The sequence below is a fragment of the Cebus imitator genome, unplaced genomic scaffold (genome assembly GCF_001604975.1).
Source record: "Cebus imitator isolate Cc_AM_T3 unplaced genomic scaffold, Cebus_imitator-1.0 Scaffold37, whole genome shotgun sequence".
Lineage (NCBI taxonomy): Eukaryota > Metazoa > Chordata > Mammalia > Primates > Cebidae > Cebus > Cebus imitator.
The window spans coordinates 5,146,870-5,169,244 of NW_016107352.1; the positions used below are offsets into that span (position 1 = coordinate 5,146,870).

The 22,375-nt window shown below is 34.2% G+C and overlaps 1 protein-coding gene across 4 annotated transcripts in view; it reads left to right on the forward strand.

Moving 5' to 3' along the window:
• MIOS (meiosis regulator for oocyte development) overlaps positions 1-17,534 on the forward strand; it is a 41,752-nt gene extending 24,218 nt beyond the window's left edge. For 2 of the 4 annotated variants that reach the window (XM_037737297.1, XM_017525195.2), the window contains 6 exons: positions 1,501-1,566; positions 2,370-2,528; positions 7,556-7,708; positions 8,741-8,945; positions 14,529-14,658; positions 15,607-16,088. In XM_037737297.1, the coding sequence (XP_037593225.1) occupies positions 1,501-1,566; positions 2,370-2,528; positions 7,556-7,708; positions 8,741-8,945; positions 14,529-14,658; positions 15,607-15,703 (810 nt within the window). In that variant the 3' untranslated portion in view covers positions 15,704-16,088. Of the gene's footprint in view, positions 1-1,500; positions 1,567-2,369; positions 2,529-7,555; positions 7,709-8,740; positions 8,946-14,528; positions 14,659-15,606 lie in introns of all 4 variants that reach the window. The other 2 variants (XM_017525197.2, XM_017525196.2) reach the window with 1 other exon arrangement.
• Positions 17,535-22,375: the final 4,841 nt, after the last annotated feature.

Below are 22,375 nucleotides of genomic sequence, written 5' to 3' on the forward strand. Positions count from 1 at the left end.
TTTTTTTTTTTTTTTTTTTTTTTTTTTTTTTTTTGAGACGGAGTCTCGCTGTCGCCCACACTGGAGTACAGTGGTGCAATCTCAGCTCACTGCAACCTTCATCTCCTGGGTTTAAGCAGTTCTCGTGCCCCGCCTCCTGAGTAGCTGGGACTACCCGAATGCGCCACCATGCCAGCTAATTTTTGTATTTGTAGTAGAGATGGGGTTTCATCATATTGGCCAAAAATACCAATTCTGTTCTCGAACTCCTGACCTTGAATCATCCACCTGCCTTGGCCTCCCAAAGTGCTGGGATTACAGGTGTGAGCCACTGCACCCAGTGCCAGTACCCTTCTTTTCTTATACATAAATTTAAGTTATTAGATAACAGTCATCTTGAGTAATAAGTTTATATCTCCAAGCTGTTTCAACTATGTATTTAGTTATACCTTATGTGTAAATAATTATAATTAATATTGCTCAGTTAAAAAAATGTTAGTTAAGAATGTGGAAAGTACAGAATTGGGAAGTCCGAAAATACAGGCCGGACTCCTTGCTCTGCCCTATTTACTTTAGCCATTCAGTTAATTTTTTTAGTATTAGTTCTCTGAGATATAATATGGGACAGATAATATTTTTAACCCTTTCCAGATCAAAATTTTGTAACATATGCAACTAAACCTAAGAGTTAAATCTAGTTATATGAAATATGTTCTCTCTTTAGGGCAGAAACGTGTTTTATCATAGAAAAAACGTGCTAAGATAGGCGTCAACTGAAGTGATCTTATGTTTAAAAAAGGAAAACTTTCATAGGATGACTTCAATGGAAATTGGATCTTTTTCCACCCTTAAATTATTTTTACAAATCACAGAATTAATTGTACCTTTCTACATTTGTAGTAAATATATTTCAAGTGTTTCATGATATTGACAAGTGTACAAAAATTTTAGTTATTGTAATGCCTCTGAAATCTTTGCTACAAACCACCCGTATAACAACGTTAGCCACAAGAGTGTCTATGTTTTAAATCTTGTCACTTTGTAGTTGGAAGCATATATTGGTATTCTTCTAAATTGTGTACTGGTATAGCCAATCACAAATTTCTTAGACCTATTGATTAACTCAGTAGCCAAGGAAAGATTTCCTTAGTTCTCTAAAATTAATTTCTCTGATGGAATGGTTATGTGGCATATTAAATTTGATATACTGTACATCGTTGCTTATGTTTTATATTGGAGTTATATAAGACTGACCTAGACTTTTTAAAACTGAATTTCATCAGTGTTTAAAAGGTAAATTTTTACTTTACAAGGACAAAACCTTATTGCTGAGTTTTCTGAGAGTTACATCAAGAAAGGCATCTCAGGCAATTAATGGCTCTGCAAGATATATATGATAACTTATTAATAAATTTGGAAATACATATATTCCATTTTATTTATAGAAAACATTTAGTCTCTGTAAAGCTTTAAAACTCAGTGCACCTAGAAGTAACTTTTTGCCTTTTCTGTTCTTTCCAGTATGAAAACAAAGTTGCAGTACGTGACAGAGTGGCATTTGCTTGCAAATTCCTTAGTGATACTCAGGTGAAAACTGATTTAGTTCTACATTTGAAGTGATTAATATTTATTGTCACAATTATTGTAAGAAGCTAGTCTTTATAATTATGTGTGTGTGATATTGATATGTAAATCTTCAAAAAATATTTTGAAAATGTTTACCATAACTAAATGTATTTGTTTAGAATACTGACTTAATATTTTAGTATATTTCTTCTTTGGAGGGTAAGATTAGTTAGTAGATCTCAGTGATGCTATAAAAGGGTTCCTCATTTTCAATACATTAAACAATGTTAAATGTCTGTGCTATGCATATGGTGAGGGAGAATTGCATGTAAACAACTAGTAATACTATGTGCTAAATACTATAATAATGAAAATGTTCTGGGGAAATATGGAGGAATCTTGGCTAGAGTTTGTTTGGGGTGGGTTAAAGTCAGGGAAAACTTAAAGGAGATGGTTATTCTCGATGATCTTGAAGTTCCCTTCCAACTCAAATTTGGGATTCTATTATATACTACTATGATAGGCAGCAAACACTTTGCAGAATAATCAGGACAATTCTCTTTAAAATAGTAAGCCATCTGTAGTTCTTTTTTGGATTAATTATCAACATAGTAAATGCCTTTTTAAAATATTTTAAATGATTATAGATACTGCTTTGAAATTTGTAATAGATGCAGACTTCTTAGTTACACATGTATATTTTAGTAAAGCCTTTTGTTTTAAAATGTTTTCCATTAGGAATGAAATTGTTCAAAACATAGTATTTTGAAGTACAAAATATATAGTGAAACATTGCTTTAGAAAAATCATTTTGAATATTCCAGTTAAATAGATACATCGAAAAGTTGACCAATGAAATGAAAGAAGCTGGAAATTTGGAAGGAATTTTGCTTACAGGCCTTACTAAAGATGGAGTGGACTTAATGGAGAGTTATGTTGATAGAACTGGAGATGTTCAAACAGCAAGTTACTGCATGTTACAGGTCAGTGCAGTTTGACAGCAGCTTTTAAAAAGTAATAATATTCTCTGTTTTCTTTCCTTAGTTGAAAATAAGTATGCACTTTTGCCTGCTTAGCATCTTTAGAAGGCATTCAACTTTAACCTAATGAGTTGATCTGCTAAAGACTTGTGCCTATCTTACTGTCCCTAAGTCTCTTCCTTGAGTTATCCAGTTTTTCCTTTCAATCTGAGAACGGCCGGTCTTGACTGCATGTGAATTTATGTAAAGTTAAAATGGAAAAGAGAAACCTCTCTTCAGTTTCTCCAGTTGTTGACATAACTGCATCTTCTACAAGAAAGATTGCCTTTTCCTGATCTGAACTACAGTCTCACTTGGAGTGCTGAAGTCAATATACCACAGCTCTCAGCTTTCATTTTCTCTTTTTATTATCAATGGGGGTGATTTGGGGTAAACAATTTATCTATATTTTCTCAGTTTTTACTGTCCAGTGATTAAAAACAGATTCCAGGCAAAGGTTGCTGTCTACTTTACTTTTGCTGGAAATATGGTAAAATTTAGAGTATTCTCCTGAGATTTCCTGTAGCCCTCCAGCTGATCTTATCCTTACATGGTGTTGGTACTTTCCTCTTTCCTGCCCTCATCCTCATATCACAGTATGGTAGCATACTGTGTACTGGGTAAACACAGGAAAATGCCCCCTTTCCCACTGTACCTTCTTGTGCATATATAGAGATACTGGCCCACAAACATACCACAAAGTAAACTTACCTAATGTATCAAACCACTGCCCATGGAAGACAAAATATCCTTCTATAACATTTTTTCTCACTGAAATACAATTATGTCTTTTAAATTAAACTGTGTGTATATATATATATATGGCTATCGATAGCTACAGAGTGCAAATGGGTAACTTCTTACCAAGATTTATAAAATATATTTAAAATGCATACAATACGTAATCAGATCTTGCTTTTTAAAAATCCAGTCTGATGATTGCTGCCTTTAATTGGAGTGTTTCCTTCATTTACGTTTGTATGGTCAAGGTTAAGTCTACCATCTTGCTGTTTGTTTTCCGTTTTGTTTGTCCTTTTTCCGTTTGTTCTTATGTTCCTTTTCTACTGTATTTTGGGTTAATATTTCCATGTTTCATTCATTGTCTCTACCGGCTTTTTAACTATACCCCTTTTCATTATTTTTTTTTAAATGTTGCCCTAGGTCTAACAATAAGCATTCTTAACTCATCAAAGTCAACATTTTACCTTCTCATACTTCACATTTCACACCTGACACATGCTTTCTACTTTATCCTTTCTTAGATCGCATTGATTCTTTCTGGGTTTTACTTCCTGCTTCACAAATGTCACAAGAGTGTGATTTCATTTACACATCCATTCCCTTGTCCTATTGCCATATGTTTTACTTTTACAGATATTATATACGCCAACATATAGTGTTTTTTTTTAAAGTCATTTGTCTTTTATGTAAATTATGAAAAGAAAATATGGGCTTTTATATTTATTCACTTATTTATCATTCCTGCCATTCTTTATCCTTTCTATAAATCCTATAGTATTCCTTGTAATATAGGTGACGGATTCTCTCAAATTATAACTGAAAATGTCTGTTTCACCCTTACTTTTTCTTTCAACACTTTAAAGATACAGTTTAATTGTCTTCTGGCCTCTGTTGTTTCTGATGAGAAGTCAGCTGTTCTTATGCTTGTTTCCATTATGCATTGTTTTTTTTTTTTTTTTTTTTTGAGACCCACCCAGGGTGGGGTGGATCTCGGCTCACTGCAGCCTCCAGGCTTAGGCGATCCTCCCACCTCAGCCTCCCAAGTAGCTGGGACCACAGGTTCATACCACCACCTCTGGCTAATTTTTAGTGTTTTTGATAGAAATGAGTTTTCACCATGTTGCCCAGGCTGGTCTTAACTCCTGACCTCAAGCGGTCCGCCCGCCTCAGCCTCCCAAAATACCCAGCCTAAATCCTGATTTTTAATGTTTAAGTAAACTTGTTTGCCTTGCAACCATCAATAAAATGTTTTCTATTATTTTTATGTAGGACAGCCTCTTTGGGTTTCTTCCAAGATTTTTTTTTGCCTTTGATTTTTCAGTAGTATGACCTTAATATGCCTGGTTGTTGTTCTTTTTATCCTGTTTGTGGTTTACTGAGCTTCTTGACTCTGCAAGTCTATTTTTCATCAGATTTGAGAAGTTCAGGGATGATATTTCTTTAAATATTTTTTTGTACCTCAAACTTATTTTTCTTAATACTCTTACTACATATGTATTAAACCACATTATAGTGTCCATAGGTGCCTGAGGCTCTATTCTTTTTCCATCCATGTTTTTTTCCCCCTGTATTCTTCAAATTGGTTAATTTTTTTTTTTTTAAGACAGAGTCTCACTGTGTCACCCAGGCTGCAGTGCAGTGGCACAATCTTGGCTCACTGCAAACTCTGCCTCCCAGATTCAAGCATTCATGTGATTCTCATGCCTCAGCCTCCCGAGTAGCTGGGATTACAGGCGTATGCCACCCTGCCTGGCTAATTTTTAGTATTTTTAGTAGAGGCATGGTTTCATTATGTTGGTCATGTTGGTCTTAAATGCCTGTCCTTAAGTGATCTTCCCACCTCGGCCTCCCAAAGTGTTCAGATTACAGGCGTGAGCCACCGTGCCTGGCCCAAATTCATTGATTTCTGTTGACTTATAGACTCGTCCATCACCTCTGTCTGCTGTTAAACTTTCCAGGGAATTGTTCATTTCAATTATTTTTGCTTTTCAGTTACAGAATCTTAACTTTGTTATAGTTTACATCGGTGGTCCCCAACCTTTTAGCACCAGGGGCTTTTTAGCACCCGGGGGTTGGTTTAGGGGTGATTCAAACACATTGTCTTTCTTATGTACTTTATTTCTATTATTATTACAGTGTAATACATAATGAAGTAATTATACAACTTACCATAATGTAGAATCAGTGGGAGCCCTGAGGTTATTTCCTGCAACTAGATGGTCCCATCTAAGAACGGGAGACTGTGACAGATCATCAGGCATTCAGTTTTCGTAAGGAATATGCAGCCTAGATCCTTCACATGTGCAGTTCACAGTAGGGTTCACTCTCCTATGAGAATCTAATGCCATCACTGATCTGACAGGAGGCAGAGCTCAGGCAATAATGTGAGCAATGAGGAGCAGCAGTAAATACAGATGAAGCTTCGCTTATTGCCCTGCCATTCACCTCCTGCTGTGTGACCCAGTTTGTACCAGGCCATGTACCCGGGGGTATATTGAGGGTTGGAGCCCCCTGGTTTACATTTCTCGGTTCAGATTCCTTATGTCTCCACTAATCAAAACACTGTTTTCCCAAGCCCTTCTAATTTGGTCAGACTCAATCTCTGAACTGTTTTCTTTACAGATCATGGGGCTTGATATTAGGCTTTATTGGAGAGGATCTAGAAAAGACTTACTGTATATATATTGACCAAATTCTTTCTTAGTTTATCTCCTTCCTGCCATATAAGGGGAAAGAATGAGATATGAAAACATGTTATTTTTCTGTGAATTTTCTTTTTAAACCTGGGATTATATGCTACTTTGGTACTTAGTTCTGCCCAGTTGGTCATAATTAGGGGTAGAGTAGACCTCTATTTTTTAAGAAATGAAATTGTAAGCTAAGTGTTTCATATGTTCTTTTAGCTAAATTTAACTCTGGTAATTAACACCAAATTGAATAGATTTAAGATAGGCTGCTTTAGTGTTTGATTGGATGTCTAAAGATTGTATTAGCTGTTATGGATTTTTGTTCTTTTTTTTTTTTTTTTTCATAAGTAAGATATATGCCAGGTTCTCTCTGAAATTTACTTTTGTCTCTCAAGTAGGACTGAGAAAACTGAGCTTCAGATTGATGTCAAAGCATCATTAGAAGTGGACACTTTTTCTCTTTTCTCCATCATGTAAAATTAAGGAAGAGATCCTAGATAGGGCTAAAAGTCTTTTAAGAAAACCTAAAGCAGGCATAGATGAAATTTGGAATATCACAGCTACTGGGGAAAATACAACTTTAGGAAAATTCTTACTGGCAAGAACTTGAAGTTCTTAATGAGAAGAACTCTAAATTTAACTAAAACAAAGTGTTGCTTTTAACTGGCTAGGGTCAAAAGACCTAAGAAGGTATTTGGTTTTGCTTTTTCTTGTTTTATTATTTTCAAGGCAAAATATGTATGTTTTAATTGAGGGCAAGAATTAGTATAGACAGGTTTAACATACAGATAAACAGAAAAGCAGCATCTCAGTTTACCATGCATTGCTAGATAGGAAGGACCAAGCTATTAGTTCAAATGTGACTAAGCAGTTTTGGTGTGCATTTGGATTTTTTTTTTTTTAAGATGGAGTCTCACTTTGTCACCTAGGCTGCAGTGCAGTGGCACAATCTTGGCTCACTGAAACCTCCACCTTCAGGTTAAGGCATCAGCCTCATGACTAACTAGGATTATAGGCGCCTGCCACACACCTGGCTAATTTTTGTATTTTTACTAGAGACAGGGTTTCACCCTGTTGGCAAGGCTGGTCTTGAACTCCTGATGTCAAGTGATCCGCCTACCTTGGCCTTCCAAAGTGCTGGGATTACAGGCCTGAGCCACCATGCCCAGCCTGTATTACATTTGGATTTAATAGTAAACAGAGTTTGTGAACCTAGAGGTTTTTAATTGCTGGGACAAAGGGTATTCATCATTTAACCATAAAGTTCTGTTTTCTTAAACTTAACTAAAAGGTAGCGAATTACACTTCCCTGACCAGGTATGATATATAAAGTACATATTTATGTCATTAGTGGAACCCAACTTGAGATAAATTAATGGAGATTCCATAAATTTTTTCTATATCCTCATTGAGGAGCCAGCTTTTGGCAAAAAAAAAAAAAAAGAGAGAGAGAGAGGGAGATGCCTATTTCTTGTGTGTAACTCACACTTACATGCTACCCAGAAGTCTCTGTCCCAGCCGGGAGACTTTAAACAATTGAAGTAATTCATGTTTTTGTTTTAGGGTTCACCTTTAGATGTTCTTAAAGATGAAAGGGTTCAATACTGGATTGAAAATTATAGAAATTTATTAGATGCCTGGAGGTTTTGGCATAAACGAGCTGAATTTGATATTCACAGGAGTAAGTTGGATCCCAGTTCCAAGCCTTTAGCACAAGTAAGTACATTCTTTTGGAGAAAATCAAATTGTAATATGTTGATGTTCAATTTAATAAGTTATTAGCTCATTATTTTGCTTATATTGAATTCCTGTTGAAGCCTTTATTCTAGATTGAACTTTGTTCTTAATCTTCCTTTTGTTCTGCTTCTTGCTAACAATCATCTCAGTGGCTTCAGCTTTAGTCTGAGATAGAACAAACCACAGCAGGCCTGAAGTTTTCCAGTATATTTCTAGTATATGTTCAGTATGTCAGGTTTGGGTGTTTCCAGGCTTTAGCAGTATTACCTATATCTATATGTGTGATTACACATGGAAATTTTTTTTAAGCATTAGTTTAAAAAAATGAGATTGTTGTCACATAAGGTATATCACATTAAATCACTATGTCTTAGTTCAGATATTAAATATTAGGTTATCCTCAATATGAGCACTGGATGGTGCTATTTTCTTACTTTAGGAACTGGAGAAAGTGCTTATATTAAAACCAGAATATTGGTAAAATAGCATTACATGGTAGTACGTATTACTAGTCTATATGATAAGTGATTTAGAGTCTAGCACTTTACTGTAAAAACAAAATTAACAGCTATTGCTATTATTCTAAAAATTTAACTACCATTGTAAGATTGTTAACTCCTTTTAGTCTTAGAAACAGTGTTTTCTTTATAGGAGAATTTTGTCCAGAAGATTACATCTCTGAGCTTTGGTTTAGAAGTCATATTGAGATATTTTATAATGCCCTAGTGTAAATTCTGAAGTCGTTATCTCTAAAATGTTGGAGTCTATAAAGTTTGAGTTCTTCCACTAATTTCAGTGGTATTAGTAAAAATATATTAACAAGGAAGTACCCAAAAAATGTATTGGCTAAATAAAGATTTTAAATGAGAGCTAGTCGAGCTTAGCAGATAAATTTCAAAACACAAAGTTTTTAAAAAGTATTTTAAAATAATTTGTTAGGACCAAACTAAATTATTTAGCATTCCATTATGATTTGCATTACATTTATTTCTTCTTTCATTTGTTTTGTAGGTGTTTGTGAGTTGCAATTTCTGTGGCAAGTCAATTTCCTACAGCTGTTCAGCTGTGCCTCATCAGGGCAGAGGCTTTAGTCAGTATGGTGTGAGTGGCTCACCAACGAAATCTAAAGTCACAAGTTGTCCTGGCTGTCGAAAACCCCTTCCTCGATGTGCACTTTGTCTCATTAATATGGGAACACCAGTTTCTAGCTGTCCTGGTATGACCTAATTCTACAAAATAGTTTTTATGATATATGTACATTAAAAGTAAAATCTATATCTATTGATGCTTTAGGTAATTTCACAAGTTCTGACCAATTTAAAGTTTGTGAGAAAAGCTTATATATGAAATAATCTTAAAATATTAGCATTTTCTTATCACTGTTTCAAGGGGATTTTGTTCAAATTTGGTTATTTAAAAGTCAGTTTACCCGCGTTATTAACAGATACTTTGTATTCCTAAGGAACTTCTGACATCATTAAAGCACTTTGACATTTCTTATTTCATCTTCACAACCTACCTGTAAAATACATACAGAAGGGTAAGGTGCAGTGGATCATGTCTGTAATCCCAGCACTTTGAGAGGCCGGGGCAGAAGGATTACTTGAGCCTGGGTGTTTGAGACCAGCCTGGGCAAAAAAGTGAGACCCCATCTCTATAAAAAAGTTTTTTGGTCAGGCACAGTGGCTCATGCCTATAAGCGCAGCACTTTGGGAGGCCAAGGTGGGCGGATCACGAGGTCAGGAGATCTAGACCATCCTCGCTCACAAGGTGAAACCCCGTCTCTAGTAAAAATACAAAAAATTACCAAGGCGTGGTGGCACGCACCTGTAGTCCCAGCTACTCAGGAGAATCACTTGAACCAGGGAGGTGGAGGTTGCGGTGACCCAACATCACGCCAGTGCACTCCATTCTGGGCCACAAAGCAAGACTTCATCTCCAAAAAAATAATAATAATAATTAAAAAATAATAAGAAAATACATACAGAAAGTATTAACCTAGAAGTGAAGTCAGGTCCCTTGACTTCTAGGTTTTGATGCTGTTTGTCAGTTACCTAGTAAATTTTATGTATATATAGTGTTTTTTTGTTTTGTTTTGTTTGTTTTGTTTTTGAGACAGGATCTCACTACGTTGTGCAGGATAGAATGCAGTGGCGTGATCTTGGCTCACAGAAACCTCTGCCTTCTGCCTCCTGCCTCCTAGGCTCAGATGATCCTCCCACCTCAGCCTCCCAAGTAGCTGGGACCACAGGGTTTCACCTTGTTGCCCAGGCTGGTCTTGAACTCCTGAACTCTCAAGCAATCCCCCTGCCTCAGCCTCTCAGAATGCTGGGATTATAGGCATGAGCCACCATGCCCAGCCTATATTTTATAATGGTTAGAAATATTAAGATTATTTTTTATTCTTTATAGTAAACATAAAAAATTTTTGAGAATAGTAAATAACCAAATATATTATCTTATACCTGCTGGCTGGAATTATTCTAGCTCTTTACCTAATTTGAAAATGATATCAAGCCAAAATTTTTAATTAAAATCATTTTGGGTATTTGGTACATAGGTAATAATGAACTGGATAGAGTGTCAAAATGTCTGTTTTAATTCTAGCTCTGTGACATTCACTCTGTGACACTGAGAGTTACTTTCACCTTCCTATGGACTGGAGATCTTTTCTAGTGCAGACATTTTATAATTCTGTTCTGCATCTTGTTCATTTTCTGTATTATCTTGTTCATTTAAGTAGCCTGCTTTATCATTACATTAACATTTATGAAAGACTTGCTGGTATCATTAGTTTAGCAATTATTTTTCCATCTAGATGCTTTTTTTTTTTTAAAGAAATGAAAGCAATACTTAATGTTTTAAATGTAGTTTTGATTTAAATTTTAATCAAGGATTTTCATTTTATACATTGCATACTGATCACTCTTTTATGTTACTCTGGTCCTAATAAACAGAAAATAACAATTTGGAATATCTACAACAATGAGAGAACAAGGAGGTAAAATGTAGCATAAATAAGTCATATATATATGTGAGCTGAGATATGTAGAAATAATTAAATGTAACACATTTTTTGGACCATAAGCCTCAGGAAGCTATAAGGATTATTTGCCTTCTTATACATGGGCAGTCTTCCTTTTTGCTGGATATCAGCTTCTCAATCTTTTCTATTTTTGAGGTAAGTTAGAAGAGAAAATGATTTCCTAGAATTTGAAGAAAAATCTTAAAACATTTCAAACTCTTTGTTATGATGACTAATGTAATGAATAGTCAGCACTCAGGTTTGTCAAATATTAACATTTTTCAATATTTGTTATAGAATTTTTTTCCATATTTGCTTCAGAAATAATTTCTTTATATATAATACTTCTTTGAGCACTGATTTTACTTGATACATTAAGATAAGGCTGAGATGCTAAGATGAATAAATCAGAGAACCTCTTGGAGCTTATGCTATACAATAAACATAGATAATGAATATAAAATTGGTGATATTTTCTAGAAAATAAATACTGGTCTACAATTCCTTATCTGTCATTTCAAAGTCTCTAAAAAGTTCTGAAAATCCTATGCCTTTTAAAAATGAAATGACAGTAATTTCATTTGGCCACAAAACCTGTTCAGAATTGATGTGAGGCTATTAAGATATTTATTTCTCTTATTTATTTGTGAATATTTATGTTTCACTGCAGAAATATTAACAAGTTGGATTACAGGGTGTTTCAGACTTCCCTTGAAGTGTACATATTTGCTCTTTATTATTTTTCTAAAATCCCAAAACATTCTGCATTCTGAAACACATCTAAACCTCCAACATGAATTAGGACTATTATATAAGGAAAGAATTAGGAATTTTCAAAGTGGGAAACATTACTTCTATCTGAAGATAACTGGAGAGCTTCAGGAAGAAGTTACCATTTAAGCCCGTCCTTTAAAGTTTGCAAGATTTAATATATGAAGATTGCAGGGAAGCCTTCCAGGTTGTAGACTGAGAGTAAAAAACAAACTAGGGTGAAGAGACTGGTAAGTATGATAAGTACAGGGAGCGTATGGGAAGAGCAAGTACATCGGTGTGAAAGGACCTAGGAAGTGGACTGATATGAACAGTAGGAAAATTAGGGAGAGCCTGAGTATGATCTTTAAAGGCATTGCTGAGCTAACTTAGAGAATAATAAGCACTACTTCCAATAGCAAAGACATAGAGTCAACTATAATGCCCATCAGTGGTGGACTGCATAAAGGAAATGTGGTACATATACACCATGCAATACTATGCAGCCATGTCCCTTGCAGCAGCATAGATAGAGCTAGAGACGTTATTCTAAGCAAACTAACACAGGAATAGAAAACTAAATACCACATTTTATCACTTTATAAGTAGGAGCTAAAGATTTAGTACATATGGTCATAAAGAAGGAATAACAGTCACCAGGGCTTACTGGAGGGTGGAAGGTTGGAGGAGGATTGAAATCAAAAAACTACCTATCAGGTACTATGTTTATTACCTGGATGACAGTCTGTATGCCAAAACCCCCATGATACGCAATTTACCTGTATAACAAACCTGCACATGTACCCTGAAACTAAAGAAAAGTTAAGGAAGCATTTTTTTTTTTTTTGATATGTGAAATCGGAAGAGTCCTAGTTCCAAAATAAAACAGTATCTAAGAGAAATCAAGTGCTGGCTAATGGCTTGAGTATCTAAACCTCCCTGGTGCTTTGCTTGCAGTCAGAGATTACATCCATCCATTATGCTTTGTGATTCAAATAGCTAGAATTTCTATAAGTTTATTTAACTAAGACTTTATATATATATATATATATATATATATATTTTTTTTTTTTTTTTTTTTTTTTTTTTTTTTTTTTTTTTTTTTTTTTTTTTTTTTTTTTTTTTTTTTTTTTTTTTTTTTTTTTTTTTTTTTGAGACGGAGTTTCACTCTTGTTACCCAGGCTGGAGTGCAATGGCGCGATCTCGGCTCACCGCAACCTCCGCCTCCTGGGTTCAGGCAATTCTCCTGCCTCAGCCTCCTGAGTAGCCGGGATTACAGGCACGCACCACCATGCCCAGCTAATGTTTTGTATTTTTAGTAGAGACGGTGTTTCACCATGTTGACCAGGATGGTCTCGATCTCTTGGCCTCGTGATCCACCTGCCTCGGCCTCCCAAAGTGCTGGGATTACAGGCTTGAGCCACCGTGCCCGGCCGAGACTTGATATTTTTATACTCAATTGTGCTTTGAAGATTAGAACTCAAAACAGTTCTAACATCATTATAAACATTATAAATATTATTTATTAAACAAATTGTATTTGGTACCTAGTGTTCCAAGTGCTAGAAATGTTATAGTAAACAAAACAAAAATCCCTGTCCTTACAGAACTTAATTTTTGGACAATGACACATTTTTTTAAAGTTAGATTATGTACTGGTTTCCTTCATTTTCTTCTCACATTATGAGTTAGTACACAAGTGAAACTCTAGTTTCCTCTAAAGTGTTCTGTGGCACTTGTCTTCATAATTCACTATGAATCTTTTAAAATTTAAAGTCATTTGATCTTAAAAAAGCCTTTATACTTGGCAGTGAGGTAGATCTTAATATTTCCAGCTTTATCAGAAAAATATAAGGATATGCTTGTTTGGTTTCAGTCTGTTTTCTGTTTATGTTAGAAGTCACAAAAACAAAATGACAAGCACTAAAGAGAGCTTTACACAAAGATATAAAGTAGTGTCCATATCAGATCTATATTTTATTTTTCTCTTCCCCCTTTCCTTTTTGCCTTCTCATTATTAATCTTTGGTGACCCTTTCTGGAATAAATTTAGTGTGTTTACATCTTAAATCATCGAACTACTTATACATCCTTTCACCTCATATTATTAGCAAAAACAGATATTTTTTAAAACTATTCCCGACTGCAAGATTATCTTTTTGATCCTGAAAGTGTGACCTGCAATGGTCCAAACAAAATTTTGAACATAGTTATCTATGCATAATGTCTTAATAGATAGCAATTAAGTAAAAATATTAAGTCTAATTAAGCAATTGCTTAAGTTACTCAAGTCTCATGAAGTGCATTGGGAAACTTTTCCTGTTTTTTTCCTTCTTTGAAAGGCCTTGTACAGATGCGAATTACCTGTCCCTTGATTGTCTGTCTTCTTTTTTGAGACAGTCTTGCTCTGTCACCCAACCTGAAGTGCAGCAGCACTCTCTCGGCTCACTGCAGCCTCCAATTCCTAGGTTTTGGCAATTTTTGTGCCTCAGCCTCCCAAGGAGCTGGGACTACAGGCATGTGTCACCACCCCCGGCTAATTTTTGTATTTTTAGCAGAGACGGGGTTTTGCTATATTGGCCAGGCTGGTCTCCAACTCCTAGCCTCAAGTAGTCTGTCCACCTCAGCCTCCCAAAGTGCTGGGATTACAGGCACGAACCACCATGCCCAGTCCTACCTGTTCCTTGAATGTTAGGTAAAATTCACTTGTAAACTGGGCCTGGTATTTTCCTTGTGGAAAGATTTTAAACTACTGATTTGGTCTCCCCAAAGTGTTAAAGTTAGATTGTTTCTTAGTGGGTTTTGATAATTTATATTTTTCCATTTTTGTATTGGCTATTAAAAATGTAGGGAAGCTCCTGTCATTCAGTTTCACTCCATCTAAACTAGAACCTAACATCAAAATTGGTATTTCAATATGATATGTGATTCATATTTTGAAGATAGTTTTAAAAATGCCTTTTGAAAGTAACTTTAAATAAAATATTGTGATGCAGTTAATGAAGATCATTTTCTTTTCTCATAGGAGGAACCAAATCAGATGAAAAAGTTGACTTAAGTAAGGACAAAAAACTAGCCCAGTTTAACAACTGGTTTACATGGTGTCACAATTGCAGGCACGGTGGGCATGCTGGACATATGCTTAGTTGGTTCAGGTAATCAGCACATTTCTTCTTTTATAGGCTTGGAGTTACAAGAGATAACACAGATTGCTTCTAAATAGTTTGGGTTTATCTGTTAACATTTAGCCAAAGTATGAATTTTATTTTTACTGTCACTTGGGTTAACAAAGGTGGTATGAACATTTATATCATCGTTAGATATCCTATGTAACCTTAAACTATAAAGGTAATCCTTATATAAGAACTAGTTCAAATATTTTGCATGAGTTAAATGTTTGAATAACATTATTTAACTTTATTCGGACAGAAGATGTGTTTAGAGTTTTTTACAACTGAATATGCTGTAAATTATCATGCGATTGAATTAATAATGACATTATAAAAGTGCATATCATACTGCTGCCTCAGTTCTCTTCTAAGTAAGCTTTTTATATAGTCATGCAATTGAAACTCTCAAGACCATAACTGAATTTTATTTTTAATGGTACCAGTGGCCCTGTGCTCCTCATTGATATAGCATTTATACCCAGTTTGTCTCACTAGCTAATTTAAACTCTGAGCACATCCCTGTCACCTTCACAACTGTAAATGAAATATCTTGCCATATATGTAGAAAGTAAAAGGTATGTATTTTTTAACTTCTCCCTTAAGTTCAGCTTGGCAGTAATTTATAATTTGATGCTTTTGATGCTTTTTTCCTCTGGGTTTTAGTTTCTATATTTTCCCAAATGCCATTTTGAAAAGTTGCATTATAGATAGATCTAAGTAAACAGGTGGGAACAGTGTGCACGCCTATAGTCCCAGCTAATCAGTAGATTGAGACAGGAGCATTGCTTGAGCTCAGGAGTGTGAGTCCAGCCATGTGAGTCCAGCCTGGGCAATATAGCAAGACCCTGTCTCTTAAAAAAAATTTTTTTTAGATAAATAAATGTGTATATGTCTAATTTGGATTTTTAACTGTTATTTGACCTATTTTTTTAGGGACCACGCAGAGTGCCCTGTGTCCGCATGCACGTGTAAATGTATGCAGTTGGATACAACAGGGAATCTGGTACCTGCAGAGACTGTCCAGCCATAAAATGTTATCACCTTAACAGAAACCTTCAAGTGTGGAGCTTTCCAATAGGTGTCCTTCATAGCTCAGAAACATACCTCAGAACAAGTCATTCATGACTTCCCTGTAATGGGAAAATAAATCATTCTATCAGATCAGCAATTTGATGTGTGAGTGATTTTGATGTGCTTCAGAGAGACAAATGCTGCTGAAATAAACATCAGAGTATAGATGTGAGTTCTGTTCAGCAGGTAGAAAAGTCTACTTTAGAAAAACTTTATAAGTTTATGTTGAAATTATGAACATTCTACAACAATTTCTGGAATAGCCAAGAACAGACCTTGAACCTGTATCTTCAAAGCTGAAATTGGATATCTTTCAATAAGATCCATGCACTTTTAAAATAAAATGAATAATTCAGTGATTCAGACAATAATTTTAAGTTCAGCTATGCTTAGATTTCTTTCAGATAGATTTAAAATTATAGATTTTTACTTTTAGAATTGGAGAGTCCCTATCCCATACTGGAGAATATTTTTATTAATATATGTTATATATATGCATATGCATGTGTGTGTGTGTATGTGTGTATGTATAAATATATATATTTTTTCAAAGGAGCCTTTCTTTCATATGTTTTTATTTTAAGATAAGCAATCTTTTGGCATAGACATTGTCTTCCTAGAAAAGCCAAGATGAAGAATCTATCTTACAACTTTTTCTCTTCAGAAGAGAAAAACCTGTACGATTTCAGGTGAACATATAAAATTTTCACTTTCTACCTTTTGCTTTCCAATGTCTTAATTTGTCTTCAAAGGTTTTTCTCCATATTAATTTGTCATCTTATCCTCATCATCCGAGAATATTTTACTGAATACAAAGTCTATGTAAGATTATATGTAACTAACCATTTAGCATAATCTATGTCAGTGTTTCTGTACTGTCAAATTCCCTCCTGATTAGGAATAACATTCTTTGTTCTTTCCAAGGTAGACTAGGAGGTGTTGGGAAAATAGGGTCACTTTAGATGTAAGTTTTTAAATGTACGTGTTACTGGAGCTAAGTCAGGGACTTTATTTAAAATTTACTTTTTCTGATTTCATAGCTAGAGAGTTGTAAGAGAAATACCAAGGATTTACAGGATGCTTCTCTGTCATCTGCCATATGCAGAGGGACTGAACTAGGAAGCTTGTAGTTGAAGCTGTGTTTAAAAGAGTAAATCTAATTTTATTTTTTAGATTTTGGAGAAATAAACTGAAGAATTTTAAGAGCTTTCATATTAGCAGTTTTGCCTTATAAAAACTAAGATCTGTCAGATTAGTTTGAGGTGTAACCTAAATATTAAAAGTAGATTAAATTTATTTTTTACCTTGAGTATCTGATACATAAAACCCTTTTCTAGGAAAACATTGGAAGCAATACATATCTACTCTAAATGTCTCATCTATGTGACAATCTTTTCAAATGAAAGAAATGGGAAATGCAAATTTTTTTAAAGATGGCTATTAAGGGTACTTTTTCCAGCCTTCCAGTCAATTTTAATTGATTTCATTTTATAAACACATAACGTCTACCTTTAATATTTTATTTTAAGTGTTCCTTTCAAATTTACTATGTCCTAAATATGAAAGTCAGCTTTAAGTAATGTCAAACTCTTATATAATAATTTTCATTTCTCATTAGCTAAAGTAAAATATAAAATTATTGAATTTATCTGAAATAGTTACAAGTTTTGGAAATACACTATAAAACATGAATGTAAAGTCTATTATGTAATATGCTGATTTGTAATCCTAATATGTAAGGGTGACATTTTTAAGATTGTGTGTGTCAACCTCATATTGTTTTCTGTGAAGCCCAAACATGCAGTTTATGTCTCTGGTGTGCATTTTGCATTTCAGTGTGTGTGGACAATGAAGGTAGATTCAAATTATTTTCTCATTTTTGTCACAAAGTCACTGGTATTTGGGTTTACAAACTCAACAAGGTATTTTACCTAAACATGATCAATAGAAGTGTTTAATAAAAGTATTTTTATTATTTTTAAAAGATTCAATAAATCTGGGGTGAAGTCATTGTATCTAATAAAGAAATTATGATTCCTTTACAAATAATCCACATGAAGTTATATTGGTACTTATTTTGATGACAGACTTTATACTTAAAGTTAACATTCCTTTTAGGCTCTCTTTTTCAGTTTAACCCACTTTCCAGAATGGTTGTTATTCTTTATAATGGTATATTTTAAAAATAGTTTCCCATTATCAGTGCTTCACATAATATTTAAAAGAATGTAGTTCTGTATTTAATTGGATGACTGAATTTCAGTCATTCATTTGACTGAAAATAGTAAAGGAATGGCCTTTGAAACTTATAATCCTAGCCTCAGGATCTTTGGTAAGTGACTTGACCTTTTTGAGCTTCAGTTTCTTCATATGTTAAAAGAAAGATACAGAAGTACCTACCTTATAAAGTGTAGGGGCATTAGGTGATGCAATAAACATGACTTGCCATATCCCTGTCACACAGTGCTCTATAAATGGCAGTGATTAGCAGTCATTACTACCTTAATTTTCATAGGTTACTCCTGTAGCAGTACTTTTTCAATGAATACAGTATAATTTTAACAAAGAACCTACATTTGTCTCAAGAATGAAAATTTCCCGTAATAGTAATGCTCCAAATATAGGATAAACAAAAGTAGCTAAATCCTATCTCAAAAGAAAAATGCCATAATTTGGATAAATTTGGAGTATTACTATTTTGCTGTATGCAAAAATCCTCCAAATGACCTCCTAAGAGTTAAATGTGGTATAAAAGTGAACGGAGAGGAAAAAATTATGGCAAATTTAACAATTGATTATTGAAAACTTGGAGTTGTTATATCTATTCTCAACTCTAGGTTTAAATTTAACTCCCTAATCTGGATACTTGGAGACAGTATCCAGGATTATTCTGTGTACTTCTTCCTTTTCTGGCATTCTGTTAGACTTGATGTTCATTTCAGTTAAAATGCTGGGGAGGTAGTGATAATCAAAAGCATACTGTGAGACTTACTCTCCCAGAATGGCCATAATTAAAGCTAGTGGGCACACACTTCTAACATCTGCTCAGATAGGCATCAGAGAGGTAGGAGAGGCATATTTGGTGTTAGGTCAGCATCTTGTATCAAGTCTAGTGACCCACATCACAATGACAAAAACGGCTTGCTAGATAGTAGCTCCCCTGTCCTCTACTCACTCCTTCCATCATCTTCAGTTTTCTCTCCTCCCTGAAAATGTTGTAGGTTACTTTGCTGATTATAACAAGCAGCACTTTACAAATATATTAATTTTTATAAAATACTACTTTTCCCAGAGTACTGAAGGAAAGCTTCCCAAAGTTTTTAAAAGCTAACAACCCAGATATCAAATTAACACAAATTTAATGATAAAGTCACGAATAAAATTAGTATCAAATGCATTAGTATAGTAAGGAGAATTATAATTAGTGTTAATGCCTGTTTGCCAATACATTATCCTGTTTTCACAATAAACCTATGAGGCAGGTATATCATTTTTGTCTCCATTCTGTAAATGAGGCAACTCAGGCATAGGGACATCAGGTCACTTGTCCTAGGTTACACAAATAGCAAATATAGCCAAGACTTAAGATTCTAGAAGTTTTGGCTTTCTAATCTGTACTTTTAATTTGTGTTTTCTGCTTCTGTGCACTACTTTGTAGGTTGCATAAGTAAGAGAATAATTCACTATGACAAGAGTTTATTCTAAGAATTAAGTACTGAGTAATATTTACTTATATTTACTGTGAATACACCAAAAGAGAAGAACCATGTCACTAGCTCTTTGGATGTACAAAGCACTTGACAAAATTCAAAAATTGATCTCTAATTTGTTTTTTAGGTTAGTTTTTATCATGCAAAGAAAATGTTTTCTCTCCATCTTATCCCCTCCTATTTTACTGTCTCACACATCATACTTAGTAGAGAAATGCTAGAATCCTTCTCACTATAGACAGGAATAAGATATGTACGCTGTTGTCACTGGTTCTGCACTTAGCAGTGCAAAAGAAGAAAGCAAAAGGAGGCACACCTTTGCTTCTTTTCCAAATCATCAAAATTTGGTATTGCAAAAACCGTAAATAGTTACAAGTCAAACAAATGTATGACAAACACCTTTAATTCATAAAGGACATTTTCAAAGCCCAGGAAAAAACAATCAGTAGATAATATCAATCAAAGACTTGTGCAAACAAAATAGAAGAGCTGGCAAGTTTAAATAAATAATCAGTTACATGCTGATTAAGAAGTAGAATACTGTTCACCTGTCTGCATAGATTTTAAATATTAATAGGTATTATCATTGATGTGAGAAGGAAACATTCTGAGATAACAGCTTATGAGAGTTTAAGTCTTGAGGACAGGTAAACAGTATTAATCAGAAGCCTTACAAAGGTTCATACCCTTTGACAGTATCTGGGAATATTTTCTGAGGGATTGACTGCATCAGTGCACAAATATGTTTTTATGATACGGTTCTACACAGTATTGTTTATAACAAAAACTTGGAAACCTAAGTGTCCAATAATAGAAAAGAATAAAAGATTGTATATACATACAGTGGGATACTAAGAAATGATTCAATTAGTATAGATATTTTCACTGACAAAGATTCCATAATGTATTGGTAAGTGAAAGGAAAGGGGTTATCCATGGGCCGGGCACAGTGGCTCATGCCTGTAATCCCAGCTTTTTGGGAGGCTGAGGCAGGTGGATCATGAGGTCAGGAATTTGAGGCCAGCCAGGCCAACATAGTGGAACACCGGTCTCTACGAAAAATACAAAAATTAGCCAGGCGTGGTGGCACACACCTGTAGTCCCAGACTGAGGCAGAAGAATCGCTTGAACTTGGGAGGCAGAGGTTACCGTGAGCAGAGATCACACCACTGCACTCCAGCCTGGGTGACAGAGTGAGACTCTGTCTCAGAAAAGAAAATAAAAGTTATCCATGACCTAGTATCTTATTAAACATAGTAAAACAATCATGTGTTCAGGATTTATTTTATGAGGTGAAAAAACTGGCTATAAGATAGTATGAAAATTTGGATTGAAATGTAATTGTTCAGAAAGCATTTTCTAGGTTTCCTATTCTACACTAGTAATATACAGGAATAAGAAGATAGAGTCCTCTGAATTCTTTATTACTTTTGGAAATAGTGCATTGTGTTCTCCATTTAGCATATTGGGAAATGGATACATAAAATAATTCTGATTTATCTGAGGTTAGTGGTACGTGATTAATAACTTTATTTCAATGTTTTTTCTCCTATATCTTCCTGATGAGATTTCCTGACTCCTCTTTTTTGGCTTTGGGTCTGTGGTGGGAAAGCTGTCCTCCTATATGTACTGAATTTATGTGATTATTGTCCCCAATCTAATCTGGAGTGCACTTTGCTTAATTCATTTCCAATAATAGCAAGTTATTTAGGTTTAAGTGATGAATTCTGAACATACCTGTGTGTCTATGCTTCAACAAAACATCTAACACTCACAGACTTAGCTGTGCTGAACAGTGTGTTAAAGGTTCTGATGTTAAAGGATTGATAGACCCATAGTTGCCTTGGAGGAGTTGTATGTCTAGTGGAAGAGGTAGATATAAGCACAGTTTTCAGCAGACCCAAATCTACTCAATATTTACATCTGCTATAGCATTTGCATAAAATGAGCATCATTTTAGTATCTCTTTCTGCAAGCCATAAAATATCTATTTATTTTAATTTTCTCATTTTGCACTTTTAAAAATTATTTTCTAATTAAAAATAATTTGAGGAAACAGATTTCCATAACATTTTTGAAAAATGTAATTTTCTTACTCATCTACTATTAATGGCATAATGTTTTAAAATGCTTTGCTAAAAAGGCAGCTTTAGGATTAAAGTATAATTTCTGTAATGTTAGCAGCAATAATTCAGTAAAGACTTTGATCATTCAATTTATGAAAAGCATATTACCTTAATATAATTTCTTAACTGGAAATTTAGATACAGAAATCAAATGAGTCTCTTAAAATGTAAAGTCACAGAGACAGAGAAGTCTGGAGGAGCATTTGAAGGGATTAATGTCTTACAATTTGAAACAGATATATATGTAAGAATTCATGCAAATTGTTGATCTTACATCTTTTTATTTAAAGAATTTTAGCTCGACTTACACATAAGAAAGCCTAGAGCTTGGAATAGTAGATGTCCAAATTCATGTTTATCCAGATTTATATCACATTGCAGCCACATATTTTGCTGATGATAAATAAGTTGCTACTGTAAAATGTTAAACTAAGTATCCTTTTCAGCACCACATATTAATTCATAGTAAAAATTTGAATGTTACAAAGTTCCTGTGCTGCTATATTGTGTCAAAAAATATTTTCCTATCAATTTGCATATTTTTTATTATGCATTAAGCAGGTATACTTAATATTTGAACAACCATGGATATGTATCTTTATGGTACATAAATGTTCCCAAAATAGATTAAGAGATGTGTGCTTTATGAAGCAAACATATTCAGCAATGTGACAAATGTGGGAGAAGTATCTCTTGCTAAAATAATACTTTTTTTAAAGTATTATGTTTTATCATTTTAAATCTTCTGATCTTTTTCTTCCATTCAAAAATGGAATGTAGGGTCACTTGTCACTC